General features: G+C 31.6%; 3 protein-coding genes across 4 annotated transcripts in view; 2 read left to right on the forward strand and 1 right to left on the reverse strand.

Annotated features, from left to right (window-relative positions):
- Window positions 1-21823, reverse strand: part of LOC107438952 (protein Njmu-R1) — a 40658-nt gene extending 18835 nt beyond the window's left edge. The window contains exon 1 of the mRNA XM_043042882.3: window positions 21587-21823. The gene's annotated coding sequence lies outside the window, so the exon portion shown is untranslated. The remainder of the gene's footprint in view (window positions 1-21586) is intronic.
- LOC107438951 (SWI/SNF-related matrix-associated actin-dependent regulator of chromatin subfamily A member 2) lies at window positions 13-15450 on the forward strand. The gene is made up of 2 exons (XM_016051375.4): window positions 13-93; window positions 7774-15450. The coding sequence occupies exon 2, from the start codon at window positions 7792-7794 to the stop codon at window positions 12796-12798; it is 5007 nt and encodes a 1668-aa protein (XP_015906861.3). The 5' UTR covers window positions 13-93; window positions 7774-7791; the 3' UTR covers window positions 12799-15450.
- A 60-nt stretch (window positions 21824-21883) lies between the features above and the next one.
- The window catches only part of LOC122269489 (uncharacterized), a 33357-nt gene continuing 31174 nt past the window's right edge, over window positions 21884-24066 (forward strand). Inside the window, exon 1 of one of the 2 annotated variants that reach the window (XM_087149962.1) lies at window positions 21884-22035. In XM_087149962.1, the coding sequence (XP_087006088.1) occupies window positions 22003-22035 (33 nt within the window). In that variant the 5' untranslated portion in view covers window positions 21884-22002. The remainder of the gene's footprint in view (window positions 22036-24066) is intronic. The other variant, XM_087149963.1, reaches the window with a different exon arrangement.

Consider the following 24066-nt stretch of genomic DNA (forward strand, 5'->3'; position numbering starts at 1 on the left):
AAAACTTAAGATGGCATCATTGCAAGAAACGCTTTTTATATTGTTTTTGTTTCGGTTTTCTGTTATTGTCGGCTGCTAATTTTTTTTCAATAGGTACTTGCCATTTATCTTATACAACTTATGTAAATATTGAGAAAAATATGTTCATTTTTGTGGAATTTCAGAAACAAACATTGATATTATTTATTTTTCCTTGAAAAATTTAGATCTCCTTACCTTATATAATTCTACAACTGAGTTTTAATATGGCGTTCTATTAATTATAAATTAAAACGTCCATATAATCTTAGTATCTTCTTACTATTCAGATTAAGCTCTCAAACTAATTCTACAGATAAATGAACTTCAATAGTAACATTAGCTAATTCATTTAATGCTAATAAAGGATAAGTAGTAATTGTTTTAAAGCTTAGATAAAATTTGTTAATTTTAATGTTCAAATTATTTACTTCAAAACTAATTTTTAATTTTGTTTGTTGTGTATAAATGCATCAAATGAAATATTTAATGCTACACCTGACTATTATAAAATACACCCTTAAATATACTATTCATTAAAAATACTTTTGATAGCTACAATTAGAGGACTTCAATACTTGCTCGTTCTTATATTAACATATTATATAATTCGTATGTTAACGTATTAATAAGCATATATATTGCCCGTACGTTTTATTAATTTAAATATATCTTATTACATTTATATTTTCTTAATTTTATTGCTATAAGTATGGCTTACTCTTTCAATATAAGATATTAAAGATATATAGAAAATAAGATATATAGAAAATAATTTCACATAAATAGAAATGGACCATATGAAGAACTTTTATTAATTAAATTAAATTAACATAACATAATTAAATTATATTAACATAAATAATCGATGGAAGAAATATTATGAGTATTATTGTTCAGTTTTCGTAGATTTATGCGTTCCCCTTTTATGTAATCTTTTTTTTTTTTTTTAGCATTTTAATATGAATAACTTTTTAAGTAACATTGAATTGTTCCCAAATGGTGTAAATTTTTCTGATTTGAATGCCACAGACATTTTTAGTATGCATATCAATCAGGCCCTAATAGAACAAGTTCTCTTTATATGAGTCCTAAATCAAGATTGTATAACTTGAATTCTTTTCTTCTTAACAAACTTTCCTCGTTTCTGTATCTTGTTTTAATGTAAATCAAGGAAATTTTCCTATTAAGCACCCTATGTAATATGACATTTAAGGGATTAAATTTGTTCAAAACCATAAAAGGTCATGATTTAAAATTCTATTTCATAGTTTAGCTGCTACTAATGTTTTAAACACATTGTAATACTTGATGTTGCATGTCATTTTTTGTACTTTGTAGATTTATAATTTTCTATGAGTATGATAAATGAATATCACTAAATGTTTTGATATAGAAAGATATATTCATGACTGATGTATATACAGTTTGCTTTTTCATGAATATATTCTAGATTTGATGTATTCATGAGAAAGAAAACAGATTTAATTTGAAGGACTAATTTTGTGGTTCGATTTCTTTCTCTTCAGTTTTTTTTTTAAATTAAATATTATTTTTCTCCCTAAAGAATATCTTTGAAAAGAATGCTATCTCTGATAATACTATTGATTACGAGAAACATATCAATACATGTTGGTATAGGGAATTTTAGTATAGGTGTATTTAGTATAGGTATATGGTGATCGATATGCTATGCACTTTAATTTTTATATTGCACTTTAATTTTTATTATTTAAACTTTAGTTTTGATATGTTTGAAAAATTAATTGTTCAAGTTAATTAAAAATCAAATGTTTTTTTTTTCTTCATTACTATATTTCATACTATTTATACTTTTTTTCACTTTTTTTAGCTCATTGTATTTTTGTAAATTTAGAATTCTGTCAAGAAAACTAAAATTCATGGGCATCGTTGGTGCGGAGAAGATGGGTACAGGCCCCTTTAATACTTAGAAAGCTTGAAATGACCCCCTTAATATTCAGATAATCAATATATATGTTAAAAGCAGGCTAAAAAAATTTAAAAAATAATTAATAATTTTGGAGATAAAAGGAATTTTCGTCAATTTCTTTTTCCTGATGAAATGTAGTATTTTATAGAGGTTTTGAAACAGTGATCATAGTTTCGCCTCCACCCCCCCCCCTCTTAAATAAACTGGATGCAGGAGACGTCCTTGTAAAAATTCAAGCAGAGCAATATTCAGTGTCTAAATAGTACTGTACAGTTAAACATCTTTTGACCAATTGGTTGCTAAACTTTAGTTTCAATTTATGAAATTAACTATTCTGTAGCAGTTCTGTTTGGATAAAACTTAGGACCTTAGGACTTACCCTAACCTCGCCATCTTGAATTTTAGGCTAAATTTTTAATTTGCGTATTTTTTGTAATTAACAAACTTTTGATGATATAGTATTATCAGGCAGCACAATACCTTAAAAAAAAGTAGAAAATAAAGAGGTCGCTTAGGAGAAATAGCGCTTGATAATTTTTATAACTTCTATGAATTTTTCCTCAAAACTTTAAAGCAATAAAATGATACGATTTGTGGATTTTGAGAAAGTAATTATAAACTACGCGTTTATCAGTATTTAGATTCTTTGAAATCTAAATTTTTTCTAGCTTAAGCTGAAGAAAACCGCTTTGGATGATGCTAAAAAATTCTTTTAATGTTAATTGCACAAAAACAAAGATACTTATAAAAAATCTAAAAACAGGAAATTATATACTATTTAACTACCTATCAAAAACTGTTGATTGCATGCAATGGCAAAATTTTGTCAGTGAAATTTTATTTATATCCGTTGTTGAACAGCCGACCCAATTTTAGGTTTACGACTACTAATGTTCAACTCCGTAGCCTTGTAATTTTTGAACCAATCCAGAAGACAAGCAAACTCCTGTATCAGTACCCCCAGAGGTTTTGATTTGTTATGAGGACATGGGGGACTTTGCGACTCGACAGATTTAACGTGCATCAGTCACCATTTACTACACGGGGAGTCGTCGGCCGGCGGGGACAGAACCCACAAGCTCTTTGAGATAGGCCTAGTGCCCTACAAACCAGGCTATCCCGGCCTTAGAAAAATTCAATAGACAATCTAAAATACAGCACGCTTTATATAGCAAATTGTGATTGTTTGGTGGCCTTGTATTTTTCATGCATCGAAAGAGACTGCTAAATAGAATAAATAACTATGATCAGTTTATTTGTGAAAACTGCATTAAGAGAATTAAGAGCATATTTAGCATTTTCTTTCCCCTTCTCCACCCCTTCGGCAGTTGAATTCAGTCAGAGGAGAAAAAGCCTCGTTGGAAAAAAAAAAGAAATTCGATGAGTAAATAAAATAAAATAAAAAAAACTATCTTTAATTAAAAAATCCTAAATTTCGATACTTTGATTAGAAAAATGGACTTAAAAACAATAGAAAAAACCATATGTAAAAATGAAAGGTTAGAAAATTGCGAGTATATTTTCTTGCTAAGAAAACGGAAAATAAGCATAGTCTGCTGCTTATGAATCCCATTAATATTGCATTACGACTACAAAACAATCTACCTCCTTATTTGATGTTAGAAATACATCAAAAATTAACTGAATGAAAATAAAAATTATTTCGAAAATGCAGGCGATTTATGAATGAACAAAATTTTCAAATTATTCTTATTTTGTTGGAATAATAAAATGCAAATTGTACTGCCAGGAAAATTATTTCAATTCCTTTAACTAAAAGAATTTTTTGTTAAGAAGTTGAACGTTCTGCAACAATCACATGTTTGACATTTAAAAAACGAGACCTTTTTCAGGAAACTCCATTTAAAATTAATGAAAATTAATTTTATCTATATTTAGTGCAACACATTAGTTCGATAATATCGTTTACAAAATTATTTAATGATGTTATTTAAATTAGATTATTACGCTACTATAGTAACATTACTACCCATTTCATGTATTTTTACTTCTCTCGTTTTTTACCTTGCATTTAAGTCAAATTGTTAAAGTAAAAAAGATTAATAAATAAATAAAAAATTTCCCCCATGTATTAAACTAGTTTATCGGAGAATTGTTTAGTACAAGAAAAAAAATTATTATTTTTTTATTAAATTTGTTAATGGTCAATAAAATAATGAACTGAGAGGTTTGAAAAGTTTTACATTATGTAAGACTACGTAAAATTAGATGATAAAATCCAAAGTTTCAACTAAATCGGTTTATTTATTTTGTATTCTTAACACAGCATTGTTAAAAAAAAGTTATTTAAACAAAAATAAATTGAAAAAACTGTTGCAGGTGTTGTATCGCGATTTCCCTGATAGAAGGGTCAAGTATCTTATATACGAGGGAGCACAATCTGACTTTATATAGTATTTCTTTAAATAAAGTGTTTGAATTTTTTTGCAAATCAAGCGGTTTTCTATGATTTTTAAGATAAATACTTATTTTACGACCTTAGATCACCTTTGTAATATTTCCACTTTTTTGTACGATTCTTTGTTCTTAGACATAGAAATTGATGAATAATTTTTCCTTATTAAATATCTAATTCTATTTTTCTGAAATGAAACACAAAATGAATTCTGAATCAAATTCTGAAATGAAAAACACAAATGAAAAGGAAAGAATAAAAACAACAAATCATCAATAATTATATTTTAACAAATTAAGTTAAGGTCTTCATGATTTCAAGTTTCATTCAGAATGTGCTAATAAGTATAGTGATGCCAGCGTATTTCAATTAATCAATAATAGATGAACAGAAAAAAAGCTGCCCAAGTAGTTTAATCAACAAATTAGTAGATAAAGATTTATAAGAATCAATTTTTTTAAATACTTTTACTAAAAAATGTTTTATTAATATTTGATTAATAATAGATAATGGAAATAAAGTTTTAAAAGAAACATATTAAACATTCGATTATCAATCACTTTTGACTAAACTATTTTAACCAGATTACTGCCTACAACTTCCTAATTAATATTTAGCATTATTTGATGAGTACATTTTAATTAAGCCGTCATAATACAAACAATTTTTTGAATTTGTACTACTTGTATAGTAAAATTCTGGTTACCTGTATTAAGTTATTCTGATTGGGAAGATGTGTGCGTAAAAACCTGTTTATAAGTTATATCGAGTAATTTCTTTTGAGAAAGCCACTCACCCGCCCTTTGAATAAAAAAATATATATATAAATAAATAAATAGTTTTTTGCAAGCCCTATAGTTTTTTGACTTCTTCAGTATTTTCGCATACAAAATAATTTCCTGTTTTTCGGCAATCCGGCATTATCATTTCTTATTATTTTAAGTTCAAAATACTGACTTAAAAATTCTCAATTAAGTTCATTAAGTATTCAAAATACTAAGTTAAGTTCAAAATAATTAAGTTTAAAATATTTTGTTACTGAGTTTGAAAATAATTTTTTTTAAAGGAAAAAAAAAAAGACAAATCAGGCAAGATTGGATACTTGACATTTTTGATTTTGCTGAAATTTTCGAGATATATTTTCTGTATATAAAACTATTAGACAAGTGTTTTTTTTTTTTTTTTTTTTTTTTTAGAAAAAAAAAATTTTTTTTTCAGGATTTTTTTTTGGGGGGAGGGGAGGGGTCGAGACTCAAACATCCTCTGGAATGGTGAGAAAATCACACTTTTTAAATGGTATTTGTGAAGTGAGTGAACGACAGCAGTGGCAATTATTTTGTGTTCTACTACTTCCGCATTAATTATTAAGACGAAATGCTTTGGATGGACAGACCAATGGAAGGTTATTCAAAAATCTTCTAAATTAGGCTTTCTCTTTGACTTTGACCGTTAAAATCTAGTGAGTAACCATTAAAATAGTGAAACATGAAGGTATATATTTCTGCGGATGCATATTAATGAGTAATACTTGAAAAAAATCAACATATGTGTGGTATACGTTTGGCGTGACCTTAAAATTTATCTTAAAGTCGCAAGAAGCTAAACATTTTGTGCGTCTTTCTAGGTCATTGTCTTGCTTTCGCCAAAACTAGACAACTATGAAATTTTCTGGAAAAGAAGCCTTAAGTATACCAGCAAAAATAAAATCAATTCGCTATGGTTACTAATTCAACTTTTATATGATATGGTCCTAAATTTTGAGGTTCGTATCTCTGTAATTGAATAAAGAAATAGTTATGAGAAAGATGTAAATTGCTTTAAAAGAATCAGTAAATTGTTAACTTTAGATTTTCATCTTTGGACTTAAAACTCATTTTTTGAACCAGTAATGTCGAAAGTTGAAATGCACCAGAAAAAGATCATGCTGTCAACTTGGTGGGATTGCATGGTTGTTGTGTATTATGAACTATTTCAAAGCAACCGAAAGTTGTACCCAGATGTATACTGCCAAAAACTTGTGAAATTGGAGAAAGCAATTAAAGTAAAAAAGGCCGTTTTCCACAAAAGTCCGTTGAAAAACCGCTTCCACCACCACAATGCGAAGCCTCACACATCATTAGCAATACATATGAAGTTATAGGAGTTGTTTTGGGTAGTAGTGTCGAATACACCGTGTAGCCCCATGTCCTATTCACCATGTAGCCTAATAAAATTTGTAAATGGTAAAAATTTTAGTAATGAGGATGACCTCAAATCTTTCTTGGGCAATTTCTTTTTGTTGTTGCTAACAAGGACCAGAAACTCTAAAAGCACGGCACCGTGAAGTTACCAGAAAAATGGCAAAAGATCATAGAACAAAATGGAAAATGTTTGACACGTAAAATTTGGGTTTTACTTCACACTAAAAATAATTTTGTTTGAAACTATTGCCGCTGCGCTATCAATGAAATCGACCTCGGTTGAAAGTTTCGTTACCCACAACAGTTTTAAGACATGCGTTTAATTTACTATGAATTATATTTACAAAAAGAAAAATCATATATTTTGGTTCTCCTGATAGAATTAAAATAACAAATTACCACTTATCGCTTTTTTTAAAGCAAAATAAAAGGATAACAAAAAATAATTTTCAGCTGGAATAAATCTATATAGCTAAACGTATGTCTAAAGCTTGTAATTTTTCTAATAAATTTATTTTTCACAATTGTTACTTTTCATTTTAATATTAATAGCTGAAGTAACGAAATAAGTTATTTACAGCATATTAGTTTAAAATAGTTGAAGACAACTTACAAATGTTTATTAAATACCTCTATAATTATGATAAAGCAGAATAAAAATTCTGTTAAATAAGAGATAAATCGATAATTTACAGTTAAATATCTTTATAACTTTTAACAAATTAAGCTGATAACAGCGAAACGGATCTCCTTTATTAATTAAGAATTCTGTCATATGATTTTTCCTAATAATAAAAAGGCATTGACAACAATTAGAAATGGTTTTATACAACTATTATTTTATTTTTGAGGGGAAAAAATGCTTGAAAAGGCAGAGTCGAGCGCGGGATGTCGAGAAAATCATGGTGTTTTTTTTTATTTTATTGGTCACTTAGATGTAGTGTATAGTATTAAAAATTGTTTTATTATTTGACAGAATTATGGTTTTCGTTTAGAGTTTTACCTAAATGTTTAATTATACAAACATTTTATTTAGCTCACTTTTATATTAAATGATCAATAAACTGACTATACTGTATAGAAATATGTTATTTATTGTGGATATATTTTTCTGCAAATACTCATATGTAATTTAAGGAGATTTAATATATGTTCTTACTTACTAAACGTAATTTAAACACTAATTTCTTTATTCTTTATATTTTCAGACAATTTAATCACACAAGATGTCAAACAAGGAACAAATCACGAGAATGCCCTCTGGCAATATGCAGTCTCAACAGCAGCAATCCCAACAATCTCCTCAACAACACATGTCTCAACAACAACAATCACAGCAGCAAAATTATCCACAAGACAATTTGCACATGCTTCAAAAAGCTATAAATTCGATGGAGGAAAAAGGCATGCAAGAAGATCCCAGATATGCTCAATTAATGGCGATGGCGAATTCAAGAAAAACTGTTCCAAGTCCAGGAGCACCAAGTGGTGGCGGTCACAGTCCTGGTGTTGGCCCACATCCTGGATCTGGCGTCCCTAGTCCAAGTATGGGCCCTCCACCTCCCCCTCAACAAATGGGACCTGGATCTCATGGGATGAATCCAACTCAGATGCAACAACCACAGCAGCAATCTCAGCTATCGCCCTCCCCCCATTCATCAATTGGAAATGCACCACCCCCACCTCAAAATCAAATGCAACCAAACCAAAATTATCAAATGCCTAATCAGCATATGGCACCTCCTCCTTCACCTTCGAATTCAAATATGAATTACATGCCACAATCTCAAAACAATATGATGAACTCCTCTCATATGTCTCCTCAATCTCACGCAAGTGGTCAACAGCAGCAAAATCAAAACTATCCCCTATCCTCAAATTACCACCAAGGACCGCATTCTACCCCCGGGAATCCAGGTCACATGACTCAAAATCCCAACAATATTCCCCAGAATATGGAAACGAATGAACAGCAGCCTCCTCATCATCCTCATTCAGGATATGGTCAGAATCCTATAAATGGTAGCCAAGGATCTCCTCATCCAGATGGTAATTCAAATATATCCCCTGTGTGCAATCAAATGCCTAATCAAGGTCCTGGAGGCAATCAAAAACCTTCATTGTTAACATCTGCCCAAATTGCTCAACTTCGAGCTCAGATAATGGCTTATAGATTGCTATCACGAAATCAACCCGTTCCAGAGAGTGTTATTATGGCTATTCAATGTAAAAGACCTATTCAAAATCAGCCAGTATATTCTCAGAGGCCACCTGGACCCCCATCTCCCGGACAACCAATGCGTGGACCGGGTCCACAATCACAGGCACCTCCTCCTCAAAATATGAATAGTAGTATGATGCAACCAATGCCTCAGTCACAACCAATCCATCCCCACATGCCACCACAACCTACAATGCCACCTCCCCAACCACAACCAACTACTCCTTCACAGGTTCCACCACCACACCAACCTATGGGAAATACTCCTCAACCTACTCCCCCTTCAAACCTTCAAGGACCTCAAAATCGGCCTCAAGGTCCTACAAACAATCAAAACGTACCTATTCCTGCTATGATGCATATGCAACAACAAAAGCAAAATAGAATCACTCCAGTTGCAAAACCACAAGGCATTGATCCTATAGAAATATTGAAGGAGAGGGAAAACAGATTGGCCGCTCGAATTGCCCTCCGTATTCAAGAATTGTCTTCTTTACCTGGTGATCTATCTGAAGACATCCGCACAAAAGCGATGAGTGAACTTATTGGTCTTCGTCTTTTGAATTTTCAGCGTCAACTGCGTGCTGAAGTCGTCAGCTGCATGAGACGAGAAACAACATTAGAGACTGCTTTATACCCCAAACTGTACAAACGCACCAAGCGCCAGGGACTGCGAGAAGCGAGAATTACAGAAAAACTTGAAAAGCAACAAAAGCTGGAACAAGAACGTAAGCGTCGCCAGAAACATCAAGAGTATTTGAATGCTGTTTTGCAGCACGCGAAAGACTTCAAAGAATATCATCGTAACACCATGGGAAAAATCGGAAAAGTGAACAAAGCAATCATTACTTACCACGCGAACACTGAGCGAGAACAGAAAAAAGAACAGGAAAGAATTGACAAGGAACGTATGAAACGTTTAATGGCTGAAGATGAAGAAGGATATCGAAAATTGATTGATCAGAAGAAAGATAAACGGCTCGCATTCTTACTGTCACAAACTGATGAATACATTCATAACTTAACGGACATGGTTAAACAGCACAAACTGGAACAAAAAAGAAAACTTAAAGAAAAAAGAAAGGCCAAGAAGAAAAAAAAGAAGAAACAGCAACAGGGTGAAAACAGTGAAGGTAATGATTCCCTTCAAGAAGGTCTGATCGATGAATCTTCCCAGCAAAGCGATTTGAGAGTAAATGTAATTGAAACAGCTACCGGAAAGACGTTAACTGGAGTAAATGCACCACTTGCTAGTCAACTTGAAGCGTGGTTGGAAATGCATCCCGGATATGAGGTAGCACCACGTGAAGCAAGCGATGATGACGATGAATGTGATGAAGACACTACAGATTCCGAAGAGGAGGAAGAGCAACCTAAGCCACATAAACCAGCTCCAGAAAGAACTGGAGAAGAAGCTAAAGATGCTTTGAATTCCGCCACTGCCGAAGACGATGAATATATGAATATGGGTGGTTACCAAAATTATTACAACATAGCCCATGCAATAAGTGAAGAAGTAAAAGAACAAGCGTCAGTTATGGTGAATGGAAAGTTAAAAGAATATCAGGTCAAAGGATTAGAGTGGCTTGTTTCTCTATATAATAATAATTTGAATGGGATCTTAGCAGATGAAATGGGTTTGGGTAAAACCATTCAAACTATAGGACTCATAACTTACTTAATTGAAAAGAAAAGAGTACATGGACCGTACTTAATAATCGTTCCCTTATCCACTCTTTCTAATTGGATGCTTGAATTTGATCGCTGGGCACCATCTGTTATTAAGTATGCTTACAAAGGATCACCCAACATCAGGCGCCAAATTGCTTCAAGCTTAAAAGCTACTAAATTTAATGTCGTTTTGACAACTTATGAATATGTCATTAAAGACAAAGCTATACTAGCTAAAGTGCGATGGAAATATATGATCATTGATGAAGGACACAGGATGAAAAATCAGCATTGCAAATTAACACAAATTTTAAATACGCATTATACTGCTCCTCATCGACTGTTACTTACTGGTACTCCCCTACAGAACAAACTACCTGAACTGTGGGCCCTTTTGAACTTTTTACTGCCCAGCATATTTAAATGCTGTAATACTTTCGAGCAGTGGTTTAATGCACCCTTTGCTACAACAGGTGAAAAAGTAGAGCTAAATGAAGAAGAAACCATTTTAATAATTCGGCGTTTACATAAGGTATTGCGACCGTTTTTATTGAGGCGCTTGAAAAAAGAGGTAGAATCCCAACTACCAGAAAAAGTTGAATATGTTGTAAAGTGTGACATGTCCGCACTTCAACGTTTGCTTTATAGGCACATGCAAACAAAAGGTGTGTTGCTGACTGATGGTTCAGAAAAAGATAAGAAGGGAAAAGGCGGTGCTCGAACATTGATGAATTCCATAATGCAACTGCGAAAAATTTGCAACCATCCTTTTATGTTCCAAAATATTGAAGAAGCGTATGCGGAACACTTGGGGCTTAATACTACTGTTGTTCAAGGTCCAAACTTGTACAGAGCTTCTGGGAAGTTTGAATTGCTTGATCGCATTTTGCCAAAACTTCAAAAAACTGGTCATCGTATCTTACTGTTTTGTCAAATGACAACATTGATGACTATCATGGAAGATTACTTAAATTATAGAGCATATCCTTATCTGAGACTGGATGGTACAACTAAAGCAGAGGACAGAGGCCATCTATTAGAATTATTCAACGGTCCCGACTCCCCATATTTTTTGTTTTTGCTAAGTACCCGTGCTGGTGGCTTAGGTCTGAATTTACAAGCTGCTGATACAGTCGTTATATTCGATTCCGATTGGAATCCCCATCAAGATCTTCAAGCTCAAGATCGAGCTCATCGTATTGGACAGCAGAACGAAGTTCGAGTTTTAAGATTGGTTTCTGTAAACTCGGTAGAAGAACGGATACTAGCTGCTGCAAAATATAAACTAAATTTAGATGAAAAAGTCATACAAGCTGGGATGTTCGATCAAAAATCTACCGGCACTGATCGTCATAATTTCTTGCAAGCAATTTTGGCGCAAGATGAAGTTGACGAGGAAGAAGAGAATGAAGTGCCTGATGATGAAACTATTAATCAAATGATTGCGAGAAACGAAGACGAATTCGAATTATTTCAAAAGATGGATTTGGATCGCAGGCGTGAAGAAGCTAGAAATCCGAAGCGCAAACCACGCCTGATGGAAGAGGATGAACTACCCCCGTGGCTAATTAAAGATGACGCGGAAGTGGAAAGGCTTACAAACGAAGAAGAGGAGGACAAGATATTCGGAAGAGGCTCGCGACAAAGGAAGGAAGTTGATTATTCAGATTCTCTAACTGATAAGCAGTGGCTTAAAGCTATTGAAGATGGTAATCTGGATGAATTGGAAACCACCAGAAGAAGGCGTTGTGCTCCTGGGACTTCGGGAAAGAAAAGAAAGAAGGAGAAAGAAATAGATCCTGATGCAGAACCTGAAAAGAAAAAAAGAAGGGGTAGACCTCCAATGGAAAAAATGCAACCAAATCCACCACGACTCACTGTTCAAATGAGAAAGCTTCTAGACATCGTTATCCATTATAAAGATAGTGATGATAGAGTATTGAGCAAGGCTTTTATGCAATTGCCTTCAAAACGAGAACTCCCGGATTATTATGATGTCATTAAAAAGCCCGTGGATCTTCAAAAAATAAAAAATCGCATTAAAGATCACAGATATCGTTCTTTAGATGATTTGGAGACCGATTTCATGCTGTTGTGCAAAAACGCACAAACGTATAATGTAGAAGGATCAATGATATACGAAGATTCACTCGTTTTACAGTCAGTGTTTACCAATGCCAGAGAGAGGCTGGAAAGGGACGGTGACTTATCCTTTACTGGTGGTGATTATGATGGAGATAGTGATGCGTATGATGAACCTGAAGAAAAAACACGAAAAAGAAAACCAAGGCAGACCAGACGTTTTGTTAGTGATGATGACAACTCTGAGAGTGATACTTAAAATGAATGATAAATAAAATTTGAACAGTTGAGAGATTTAATTGGATTGTGATTTATCAAGGAGTTGAAAATTTTACTAGTGGAAAATTTATTTCAAAGAAATTATATTTACTTTTGCGAAGTTGTTGTTATTGTATTGCTATTTACTCTATGCATTTATGTTTTATAGATTTGAGCCGCCAAAAATTTTTAGTTGTTATTGTTGATGTTATTAGATGATTATATTAGATTCCTCACATATGAAGTATAATTTCATTGAAGGGTTAAAAATGTTTTTAAGTGACTATTCTTGAGGAAGTTTGTGACACATTTTTTAGCTATAGCTTACTGCATCATGTTTTAGAAGTTGTGCATTTCTTTCCTATAGAAATTCTCTTATTCGATGCTAGTTATTTAATTTTTCTTAGAAATTAACTATCATAAGAACATATTTTTGTTATGCTTACTTTTTTCATTGCTTTTATAACGAAACTCCACTCTCATCCAAAATGTAAACGTTATTGTCGTAGTGTTAGTAAATGTTTTGTCTACCATTTAATTGGGAGCGCGAGTCGAGACGTGCGATAATAACACTAAATCGTGGGAGCCAGATTAATAAGACTTTTCTATTCTTAGAAATAGGCGTCCTTAAACATTTATTTTAAACAAATATTTTTAACTAAAGCACATAATTAGATTAGAGGTATGTAATTTTCTACACGTGACCCGCCATGTTTATGTTATCTTTTGTTTTAAAACAATGCAGTTGAAAGCTGGCAATTGGATACCTGCCAGTGACGTCATCGTAGTGAAATTGTAGCATTTGTCGATTCAGAAGCCAATGAGGTTCGACTCTTACGCGTGACGTCGCTTACGGGTATCCAATTAAATCTGGTTTAAATTATATGGGTAAATATAATTACTTCAATTGGGTACTTGCAACTGACATTTTAGGGACGTTACGTGTGCTTGTCTAGCCTGATTGGCTTCTGAATCGACAAATGCCACGATTTATCTACGATGACGTCACTTGCAGGTATCCAATTCTGAATAAAAGTTTTTTCATGCATTTTGATGACATTTTTATTTATTTGTTTTGGGTATTATAATTCATGAACTAGTAACTTCCGTACACAAACATGCGGCTGACGTGTTGGAAAAGATGCATGTGGCTTGCTGCCACAGACGCTCCCTCAATTTGGAATCGCGATCGAATTGCGGAACCCATTGAATGGAACAATGTTATTGCGAATTATATAATGGAATGATATATATATAAAATTCAAATTTGTTTTCTCACATGTTTTGAAGCAATAGGTGAATAGAAGATACGTTCTTAAATTAAACATTAACATTTTCTCGTGTCATGGCTGTATAATTTTTTATTCTACAATTTGTTTACATGACAAGTATAATGGTTCCAACGTTTACCATTTTTTAATTTTATAAAAAATTAATTATTCATTTTTGTGGGTATATTTCTTTATATCGACTGGATGCAGCAGAAAAAAAAGGAACTTCTAGCCTGAAATAAATTAGTTCTTAACTCAGAATCAAAAATTAACCTCACATAGCTAACCTGACGACATCGGAAACTCTAATTATTGATGTCTATTTTACTTGGGATATTTTTTTAATTTGTGAATTTTACAAGTTGATGACATTATTTAAAACTATTAGACATATTCAGACAATTTTTTTAAGAATAAAAAATTTATTATATTTCATTTGTTTTCTTTCTACTATTTGATAAAATTCTTTTGATTTTCAGAAGTTTTAGCCCGCAACACACCTGTGTTAAACTGTCCCATAGACGTTTATCGTTTTGTTATCGTCGTCCCGTGATGTTTTGTAACGCTGCCTCTCGCTGTTGTTAACTGTATGAAATCTTTTAATAAAAATTTTAAGTCTATCTGAATTTTTCTGCCGCCTCCCGCTGATACCACTGCATTTTGTACCTATTTAAATTAAATAACTTTGTATATTTTACTGTACTCCTAATGAACTTTGATATACTGCTGTTGTAAAATCTAATTTTTTTCATGGCAATAAAACTAGAGCTCCGTTGTCTTGGAAACAGTAAAAAAACTATGATCACGTACATGATCAGCATTACTTCTAGAGTAGTAATTCTTATTTTGCTTGCGATTATCAAATCGCGCTATGATGTTGTAGTTCTAAGTTCTTACTTATTATTTTACATATGTGCATGTTATATGTAAAAAGAAATATTATCATTAACCCTTCCATAGAAGTATCATTACTTGTAGAACTTTCAAGTAGCATTTATATCTTATTTAGTTTTATTTATACTTTTGTTGAGTATTTTATATTTTTACATTGTTGTAATTATGTAGGAAATAATTATTTTTTACCTTTAGCAATCGAATGTTAGTAGAGCTTACCCGTTGCTGTTTTACATATAACATATCTGCATTGTATAACATGTTTGTTTGTCTTTATTTTGTTGCACAAAATCAAAATGAATTTATTGAGAAATTATATTTCTGTTATTGTTTATCGTTAGTTTTTTTACATTACTAATAATTTGGTCTTCCTCTAGAAAGGGAAGACTGTTTCATGTGTCAAAATGTTTATAAAAGTCAAAATTTGGCAGTGTTTAACATTTATATGAAGTTTTTAAAAATGTAATAAAATTACATTTGCACTTCAATTTCTTTGTCTGCTGATTTGGTACATATGACACCTCTGCATAATACACAAGTGGTTCATACATGGTAACGAAATCAAAAATTTTATTTATTTATCAGATAAATACCCGTTCTTTGTAAGGGATGAAAAAAATGAGCATCTGTACTGAACAACACAACAAAATCGTGCACGTTCTTCGAAACAACTCATGATATAAACCCACTGGCGGTTTAGCAAATGGGCGAAATTGGGAAAATGTTTTTCCACAATACACCACTTTTCTATCTAATAACGTGGGAAAACCGGTTTTGCTGAGTGGAGAAGACTGCAGGTTAAAATACGACTTTTTACGTGCAGAACCATTAGTGGGTTAAAATTTACCACACCCATGCTATAGTTTGTCTAAAATAAGAACTCCCCCAGACATTCGTCTGGACCTGTGGCGGTGACTATGGTAACGAGGTATGACTATTTCAAGTAGGGGTGCAGGGTCACTGTTTTGGAGTGGTTTAGGCTCGGGTTGGATAGAGAAAGAGAATCTCTTCTTCAATCTATTGTATTAGTCCTAGAGTGAAACTACCCTCCCTAAAATGCGCCATTCTTGTTTCCATAGTACCAGACGGCCTCAGACTTTGTGGCGGGAAGAGTTATTATCTTAGACAAACTATACTGCTACTTTCTCCAGTACTTATATCTTTGAGGAGCCGTAAAAAATCTAGCATGAAAATATAAAGTATTGGCGCGGCTGCACTCTCCAAATATAATCATAAAATACTTTGTACTTATTAAATTTGCACTAATTACCATGATGCCTGTATTGCATTATAACCCAAATTGAGCATCATTGGTGTCATCTGTAATAACAGGGGTCTGTTTAGAAGAAATTTGGGTCCTTTTACGGACCCTTCACAAAATATTTTAACTTAAAAGCGGACCCTTCACAAAATGATTTTTCTTTTAATCGGACCCTTCACAAATTTGTTTATCTCCGTTATTGTTTTGTTAATCGAAGAAACCCTTCCCAGGGGGAAAAACAAGAAATATGGATGTAAACGAATTAAGTTTAGTCTTCGGAAGACGCTTCTTCCTATATTCGTCCGAAATGAATATTCTGCGTTCAGCAGTATAGGCTAAATACCAAATATTTGTATGTTGCATCTCTAATTTAGAAGCAGCAGTTACTGTTTATTTTTTTAAATTTAATTTTATTTAATTACAGTTTTACAGTGTTGAGTATAATCTTGTATCTATTTACAATTTAAAAACACCTTGAAAAAGTTTTTTTTCAATAACCGGACCCTATTTGCACAAATTCATAAAAGCAGGACCCTGGTACAAAGAATGTAACTTAACGTTTATTTTATATTCACAAATTAAGAGTAATTTTTTCACAATTTTATAAAAACGGACCTTTCACAAAATATCTGGACAGACCCCTGAATAAGGTGACATTTTACCTTCTCTTAAGCGAAATAGTAGCACTTCTACATTAGTTTTGAATTTTTGGTACATGGGTTATATTTTTACTTCAATGAGTAACTATTATCAAAATTAATTGTAAATGATGCCAATAATAATATTGGTGTTTTATTATTTTTCTTCTCAAAGGAATAATACCATTTCTCCTTTAATTTTGCTTTTCAATTCAAAACTTTTTCTTTAATTTCAATTAGCCTTGATTTTAAATTATTTAATTTTACAGTAACACGTTTTAAAAGCATAAGTATATTTAATCAGACTGAGCATTTTATCAGTTAAAACCTATTAAAACACGCTATACCCATACGACAGATAACTTATTTTATTTTATTTTTTATTTTGTTCTTTAATTTTGTGCGACAGAAAATATTTTGATTGATGCGCAAGCAAATCAATACAAAGATTTATATTAATTTGCTCGAGTAAAGTATTCTTTTACTTTTACGTTTGGAGACGACCTTAAACTTCAAAAATTTGAACTAAAAAAATTCTAAAATGGGATGGATAATAAAGGATTCTAAATTGCATCTGTTTTCACAAAGGAAACACCCTAACGTTCCTGAAAGTGTTTTGTTCTGACTTCATGGAAAAGGGTGTAGGATTGTAATAATTGAGTGAGATTTTCATAAATGACAAAAATTATTTTCTCGAGAAAAGAGAAAATTATTGCTTCCAACGTGGTCTTTTAAGCGAGCATTAATGGAGTAAGAACTATTTTACTTCTTTTAAAAAATTTCTGAGGAATTGTTCTGCCCACTTCGCGTTTCAGAATTTTAAAAGAAACCACGAAAAAAAAAACATCCGAAGCGGGGATTATTAACGCCAGGATTCTTTCACGAATATGTGTTTTTGTTTGTTATGTGTGTATGTGAATATGTGTTTTTGTTATTAGTTCGCCTTCCTCCCGAGTTGATATAAAAATTAAGAGATAACTGATAAAACTAAAAAATAAAGGAACACTAAAAACGTTTTGAACTCGAATATATAGAGAGAAAAAAAACAATAACTCAATATTCCAGATCGCGATATCAAATGTTTAAATGGAATTAAGTATGGAATAGAATTAAGTAATAGCTTGGTTGGCAGGGTTTTGGACTGACGTTCTTGAGAACGGTAATTCGAATCCAGCAGGCCGAAGACTCCTTAAGTAGTAAATAGTGACTGGTGCACGTTAAATATGTCGGGTCACAATGTCCTCCATGTATCCATACCAAACTATACCTCTGGATTGGAGATTGATCATTCTCTGGTTCAGGTCAAAATTGCGATCTGTGGATGAAGGAATGGGTCGATCCTGAAACGGGTGAGGCAGAAGTCGAGTTATTGGCCATAGATGGCGCCACTGGAAAACAAGAACAATCGAGCCCCTTGCTTTCATGGCCTACGACAACAAATAGAATTACCCAAGTCAAAAATACTACTTTTTGTGCATTCAAAATTTTACAACTTCAAAACTACTGGTCCTTTTCACCTGTGTTTGGTTTCTATAGATTCAACGCAAAATAAATAAATAAACAGTAAGCAATACTTCACTTTTTGAGAAAGACAGCACTTTTGTGTAGAGCTACGGTCTCCAGCTAACAAACACCATTTTAGCTTCTCAGCATATGTGCTTTAGTTTTTTAAGAGTTTACAGAATTTCTATGGGAGTAGTATTACGATTAAGATTAGCATACGAATGAGATTAGCATTACGGTTGACCTAAGCTAAATCTCTCTGAAATTTATACTTTTTATTCATAAAACCATTATAACTTTTAAACTGTTTCATTCAACTCAACTTTCATTTAGCCTCATTCGATTCAATGAAAAAAATAGCATATCAGAAACAATGCCTAGTTTGAATAAAACAATAGAACATCAATAAAGCACAAATGAATGTTCAAAAATGTACATGATTGTGCTTCATTCACGTTGTTTCGCTTTGTGCATGTATAGCAGATGAAGTATTCCCTATTCTCATTGAGATACCTAATTTGTCTAGCTAACAATATTTAAGTTTCTCCCAACCCACAATTCTCGAGCAACTTTTTACCACTTATTGAAAGAAGGGTACTTGCTGATGAATAGAGATTTTCTGTTTATCAGGGGTCTGTCTAGGCTTTTCTGAAAGGTGCCTATTTTGTGAAAATTTAGACATAATTTGTGAAAAATTAAAAAGTATATTAAAAAATCAACACAAAAACATAGTAAAAATATAGATTTATCGTTTCTTAAGGGATACAAAAATAAAATTTTAAGAAAAAGTATTTTGTGAAACTACCGTTTTTCCTAAAGTTGAATTTGTGAAACTACCGTTTTACCTAAAATTGAATTTGTGAAGGTACCGCTAAACGGTAGAAAATTCGGCCTGACAGACCCCAACATTTATTTATTTATTTGGGATGTCTGGATTAGGACAATTTTTTACTCTACCATAAACTTAAATTATGCTATTATAAATTTAAAGCTCACACCATTTTTGTACATTGATTGATCAGAATTTAAAAATAGTCGGTATTTACAAGAGTAAAAGTTTTTCAAATGAAAAACTTACTAACCAAAGATTTTTCGTTTTTTTTTTCTCGAAAATATGTATTTTAAAACAACTTAAACAATTATCTCAAAATGGTTTGGAAAAATATTTAATTTACAAAATACATAAGGAATTTTTGATATTTTTTTAAATGAATCAAATTATTTGTTAATTTATTAGAAAGTATTAAAAACTTAATGCGTGCTATTAAATTTCACATTATTGTAATCATCAAAAATTTAATATCTAAAATTTTTAGTTTTTATAAACAATTAGCTCTTTTTTACATGTTCTTGAATGAACTAAGAACAATAAAAACTCGATTTAATGTTTTTCAAGTAAAAATAAATAAATAATTTGTGTTTTCAATTAGCGGTTATTTATGACCTAATTTGCCATTTTTCTAAACAATTTTAGGAATTTAGAACATTAAGAAAATTTTGAAAGGACGAATTTTTTACTAAATCTAAAACTTTTTTGTTAAATTATAGATATAAAAATATAATCCACAAGTAAATTTTCTTACTAAGATTGAAATCGAATACTTTTCAACACAACTTAGTGCCCTAGACTAGACTTGTATTGAGGAATGGATTTATTTGGTGAGTTTTTAAAAAGTTTTTTGGCCAGCCTTGCAACGCATGCGTAGGAAAAAAAAGTCAAATAATGAATAAGGATCGAGTTAACGCCGATGTAAATAGATAAAAATAAGCTTCCAAAAAAAGAAGTTAATAGATCAAACAAAATAGTTTGTTTTCTTTACTCACAATAAAAAAAAGAGTTTGAAAAAAGTTGCATCACCTTCATGAATCAAACGATCTGTTTGAACTTAGTATTCAGCTATATCCATACCTTTATGAGTTTCTTTTCATTTAGATGACTTTAAAAAAATAATGACTATTCGAAGTTTATTATGGTTGTGAGTTGTTGCTTTTAAATACTTATTTTGTCGATTTTATCTTTTAAAGCTTGTTAAAAACAACAAAGTTAATTCGGCACACTTACAATTAAAAATGACTAATGAAGCATTAAATAAAATTTTCCCGAAAAGCTATTTTTGTTTTCTACTATTTTTATATTAGGAGTACAGAAAACTGAGCATGCTATTTAAGAAATTGCAATTAAGAAATTTTTTTATTGTTTTTTAAGAAACTTATGGATTGAAATGAGTTAAAATATTCTTTGTGATTCTATTATTACTCTTAAACTCTATTATTAGTGGAAACATAATTTATTAAGAATTATAACTTCGACATGTACTAAAATAGGGTTATGGATTAAACACAAATATGGCTTAACTAACTTACAAGTATTACGTTATTTAATATTTTATGGATGATATGATCACACATATCAAGTGTTACTTTATAAAATTTTTTCTTCAGGTTATTCATAAAATAGGTTTTTTTGTGTGCATAAAACAGGTTTTTTGTGTGCATAAAACAGGTTTTTTGTGTGCATAAAACAGGTTATTTGTGTGCATAAAACAGGTTTTTTTTGTATAAAACAGGTTTTACATTAGGAAAGATTTACATTTTATTTAATTATTTACTTATTTGTGCCTAGCACACATAGATATATTTTTATACAACAATAGGATTTATTTTGTATTGAAAACTTACATAATTTAAGCACTTGATCCTGTTAGTTTTACGAGAATTTTCAAATGAAATAAGAAGTTTCAAGAAGCTACAAAACGCGTGTAGTCCGTGAGAAAAAAAAAACTAATCAACCAATGCTGCCGAAGGCAGCAGGATCATTGTTGACCCAATTACAGCTAAGGCCATGAAGGAAGATTTGTTCCTATTTAGGATATCGAGACTAGATTATTGGTATTATTCTGTTATTTATTTATAACTATTATTATGTGAATAAATCTACCGCAGTTACATGCAACTAATGACATGGTGTGTCAAATCACATGATTGTGCATGGCATATTAACGTTACAGTTTAAGAGGCTTGGTTTATTATCACGCTAAATCAATTTTCGGATCAGATTTTATTGAATACCTGCAAGCGACGTCACTCGCGTATGCCGAACCTGATTGACGAACCCACGTGACGTAGCTTGCGTGTATCCAATTGCTTATTAAATAAATTAACTATATCGTTATAAAAAATTTTAATTTTAAAAAGCTAAAAATCTCAAATTTTTAAGGTTACCTTTGAGATCCATATTTTGTTCCTGCAATAGTCTTAGAAACATTTGTTTGGAAGTTTTTGTTTTCATCAATAAAGAGAAGCACACGTTTATTCTATTTATTTCAGTTCTAATTAGCGAACAGAATGTCCGTCCTTGCATGAAGGTAAACATCAAATCAATCGCCCCTCTTCATACAAAATAAATTAAACAATGATGTTCTTTGCAAGAATTGTTCTAACCGTATTGTTTCTGTACCACGAAACGAAGACAAGGTCAGGGAAAACAAGAGTTTTGTAGAAGAATGATTTCTCCTCTTCTACCTCAACTTTCACCGAGGAAGATCATCGCTGAGAAAGGTGGTTTAATCACTTTTACATGATTATTAAAGAACGAGCTTAGAAATTTATCGTCTGCCGCTTCAGCAATTTTCTTCTTCATGAAATCGAAGGTAGGAATATATTTTTGGTGGGTAAGTTGGATTTTAATGTATATCTTATTAAATTTTTTGTGCACTTATAGAATTTTTTTTTCGAAGATTGTAAAATATTTTTTATCCTCAATTGTTTTAAGAGTTTGCAGAATATTCTAAAATATTATTCAGTTACGAATGAAAATAAATCAAGTAGCCTTCCATGTTTTGTATATAACTTAGAAAATATTGTTGTAAAATTGTTAAGTCTAAATTGAATCCACTTCTCCATTATTCAAAACGTTTTGAAAAACATATAGCATATTAAAATAAATGCATACATTTTGCACAAGTTACTGAATATTGCTGGGGACGAATTTTCTAGTTTTTAATTATTAAATAAACTAAAATAACGGGTTTTTTTGTTTGTTTTTTTAAGTAAAGATTTTTTTTTTTTTTTTTTTTTAGTAATGATTTATTTTTATTGTTATATTTCGTAAGTTGTGTAAAAATCTAAAGGAAAATCTTAACAAATTTCTTGAAAAAACATTAGGTGATATTAAAATTAGGCGAACTATGGATTTAAGATTTTTAAAAAATTTTATTAGCTAACAAATGTTAAATAAAATAACCATGATTTTATTAGGCGAACTTTCTTCTATATTTTGCCGTGATGGCTCAGGAGATAGAGCGTTGTCCTAACGATGAGGTGAACTGGGTTCGAATCCCAGCGAAGGCTGATGGATACGAATTCCGCATCCGGCTCGCTTCTACCACAGTCCTGGCATTAAATATCCTCAGTGGTAGACTGATCCTGGGTTAGAGTCCCCTTGCCATCAGACTAGCCGTAGGAGATTTTCGTGGTTTTCTTTTCCGTGTATCGCAAATGTGTTTTAGTTCCATCAAAATGCCCTCCACGAAAGCAAATTTCTCCCAATACTTGATGCAGGAGTCCTTTTGTCTTCTGGATTGGGTTCAAAATTACTAGGTTACGGAGATGAACAGTAGTAGTCGTAAACCCAAAATTGGTTCAGCCGTTCAATGATGGTTACACATATTTTTATTTGAAACGTGGTGGCTAAGAGGATAAAGGACTCACCTCTCAATGATGTGATACGGGTTCGAATCCCAGTGATGGCTGGTCGATATGAATTCCGTAACAGGCTAGCACCAACCACAGTGATAACGTAAAATATCCCCAGTGGTAGACTGATCATTGATTAGCGTACCCTTGCTGTCAGGCTAACGGTGAGAGGCTTTCGTGGTTTTCCTCTCCATGTACCGAAAATGTTCCGGAAAAAATTTCTGTTGCAGATCTTTCTGACCAATATATGGTATCACTTTTTTGAAATAACTGTTCAGCACTATATTTATTAAACTGTTATTTTTAATAATGTAACACGAAATAGTTTGGATTACGTGCTATTTTACAGCTTCAGTTTATAAGTTGTTTAAACATCTAAATGCTAGTTTAAGCAATGCAAATTTCCTTTAACGAACGTTACTGCAGAATTTGCCGATACATTAAAATTGGAAGAATAGAGAAGATAAAAAAAAGTTTTAATTTTGATAAACACAGTTAAAGAACACTATCTCGATATAATTTGACAATTTATATATAATTTCTTTTATATTTTGATTGAAACTGAAAAAGCTTTTTAAATTTGCATATAAGTTATTGTAAACATTTCTCGTCATTACATACTAATAATTGAATGACAAAGGTGGTTACTGATTAATCATCAGGAAAAACACAACATGTGAAAGGATGACTTTCGGCGTTGAATTCATTCTGTCGATAAAACTATTTTCTTAACATATCTCACAGAATAATTCTATTTCATAAATTTTAATATCAAATCTTTCTGAAATATGAGTTTCAAAGTTGTATTTTTGGAATAACTGAACTTATAAGATACTGTTATTCAGAAAATTTATGAAATATTATCTTACACTATAAATATGTGTAATTTTAAAGACGAATCATAAGCAAGACTTTTTATTTTATTTTAAAACCGGAGTTGAACAGTTTACCCAATTTTGAGTTCATGACTATTAATGCTCAACTCCGTAGCCCTATGATTTTAAACC

Source organism: Parasteatoda tepidariorum, chromosome 8, assembly GCF_982258835.1.
Source record: "Parasteatoda tepidariorum strain Cologne lab strain chromosome 8, Ptep-v5.0, whole genome shotgun sequence".
Lineage (NCBI taxonomy): Eukaryota > Metazoa > Arthropoda > Arachnida > Araneae > Theridiidae > Parasteatoda > Parasteatoda tepidariorum.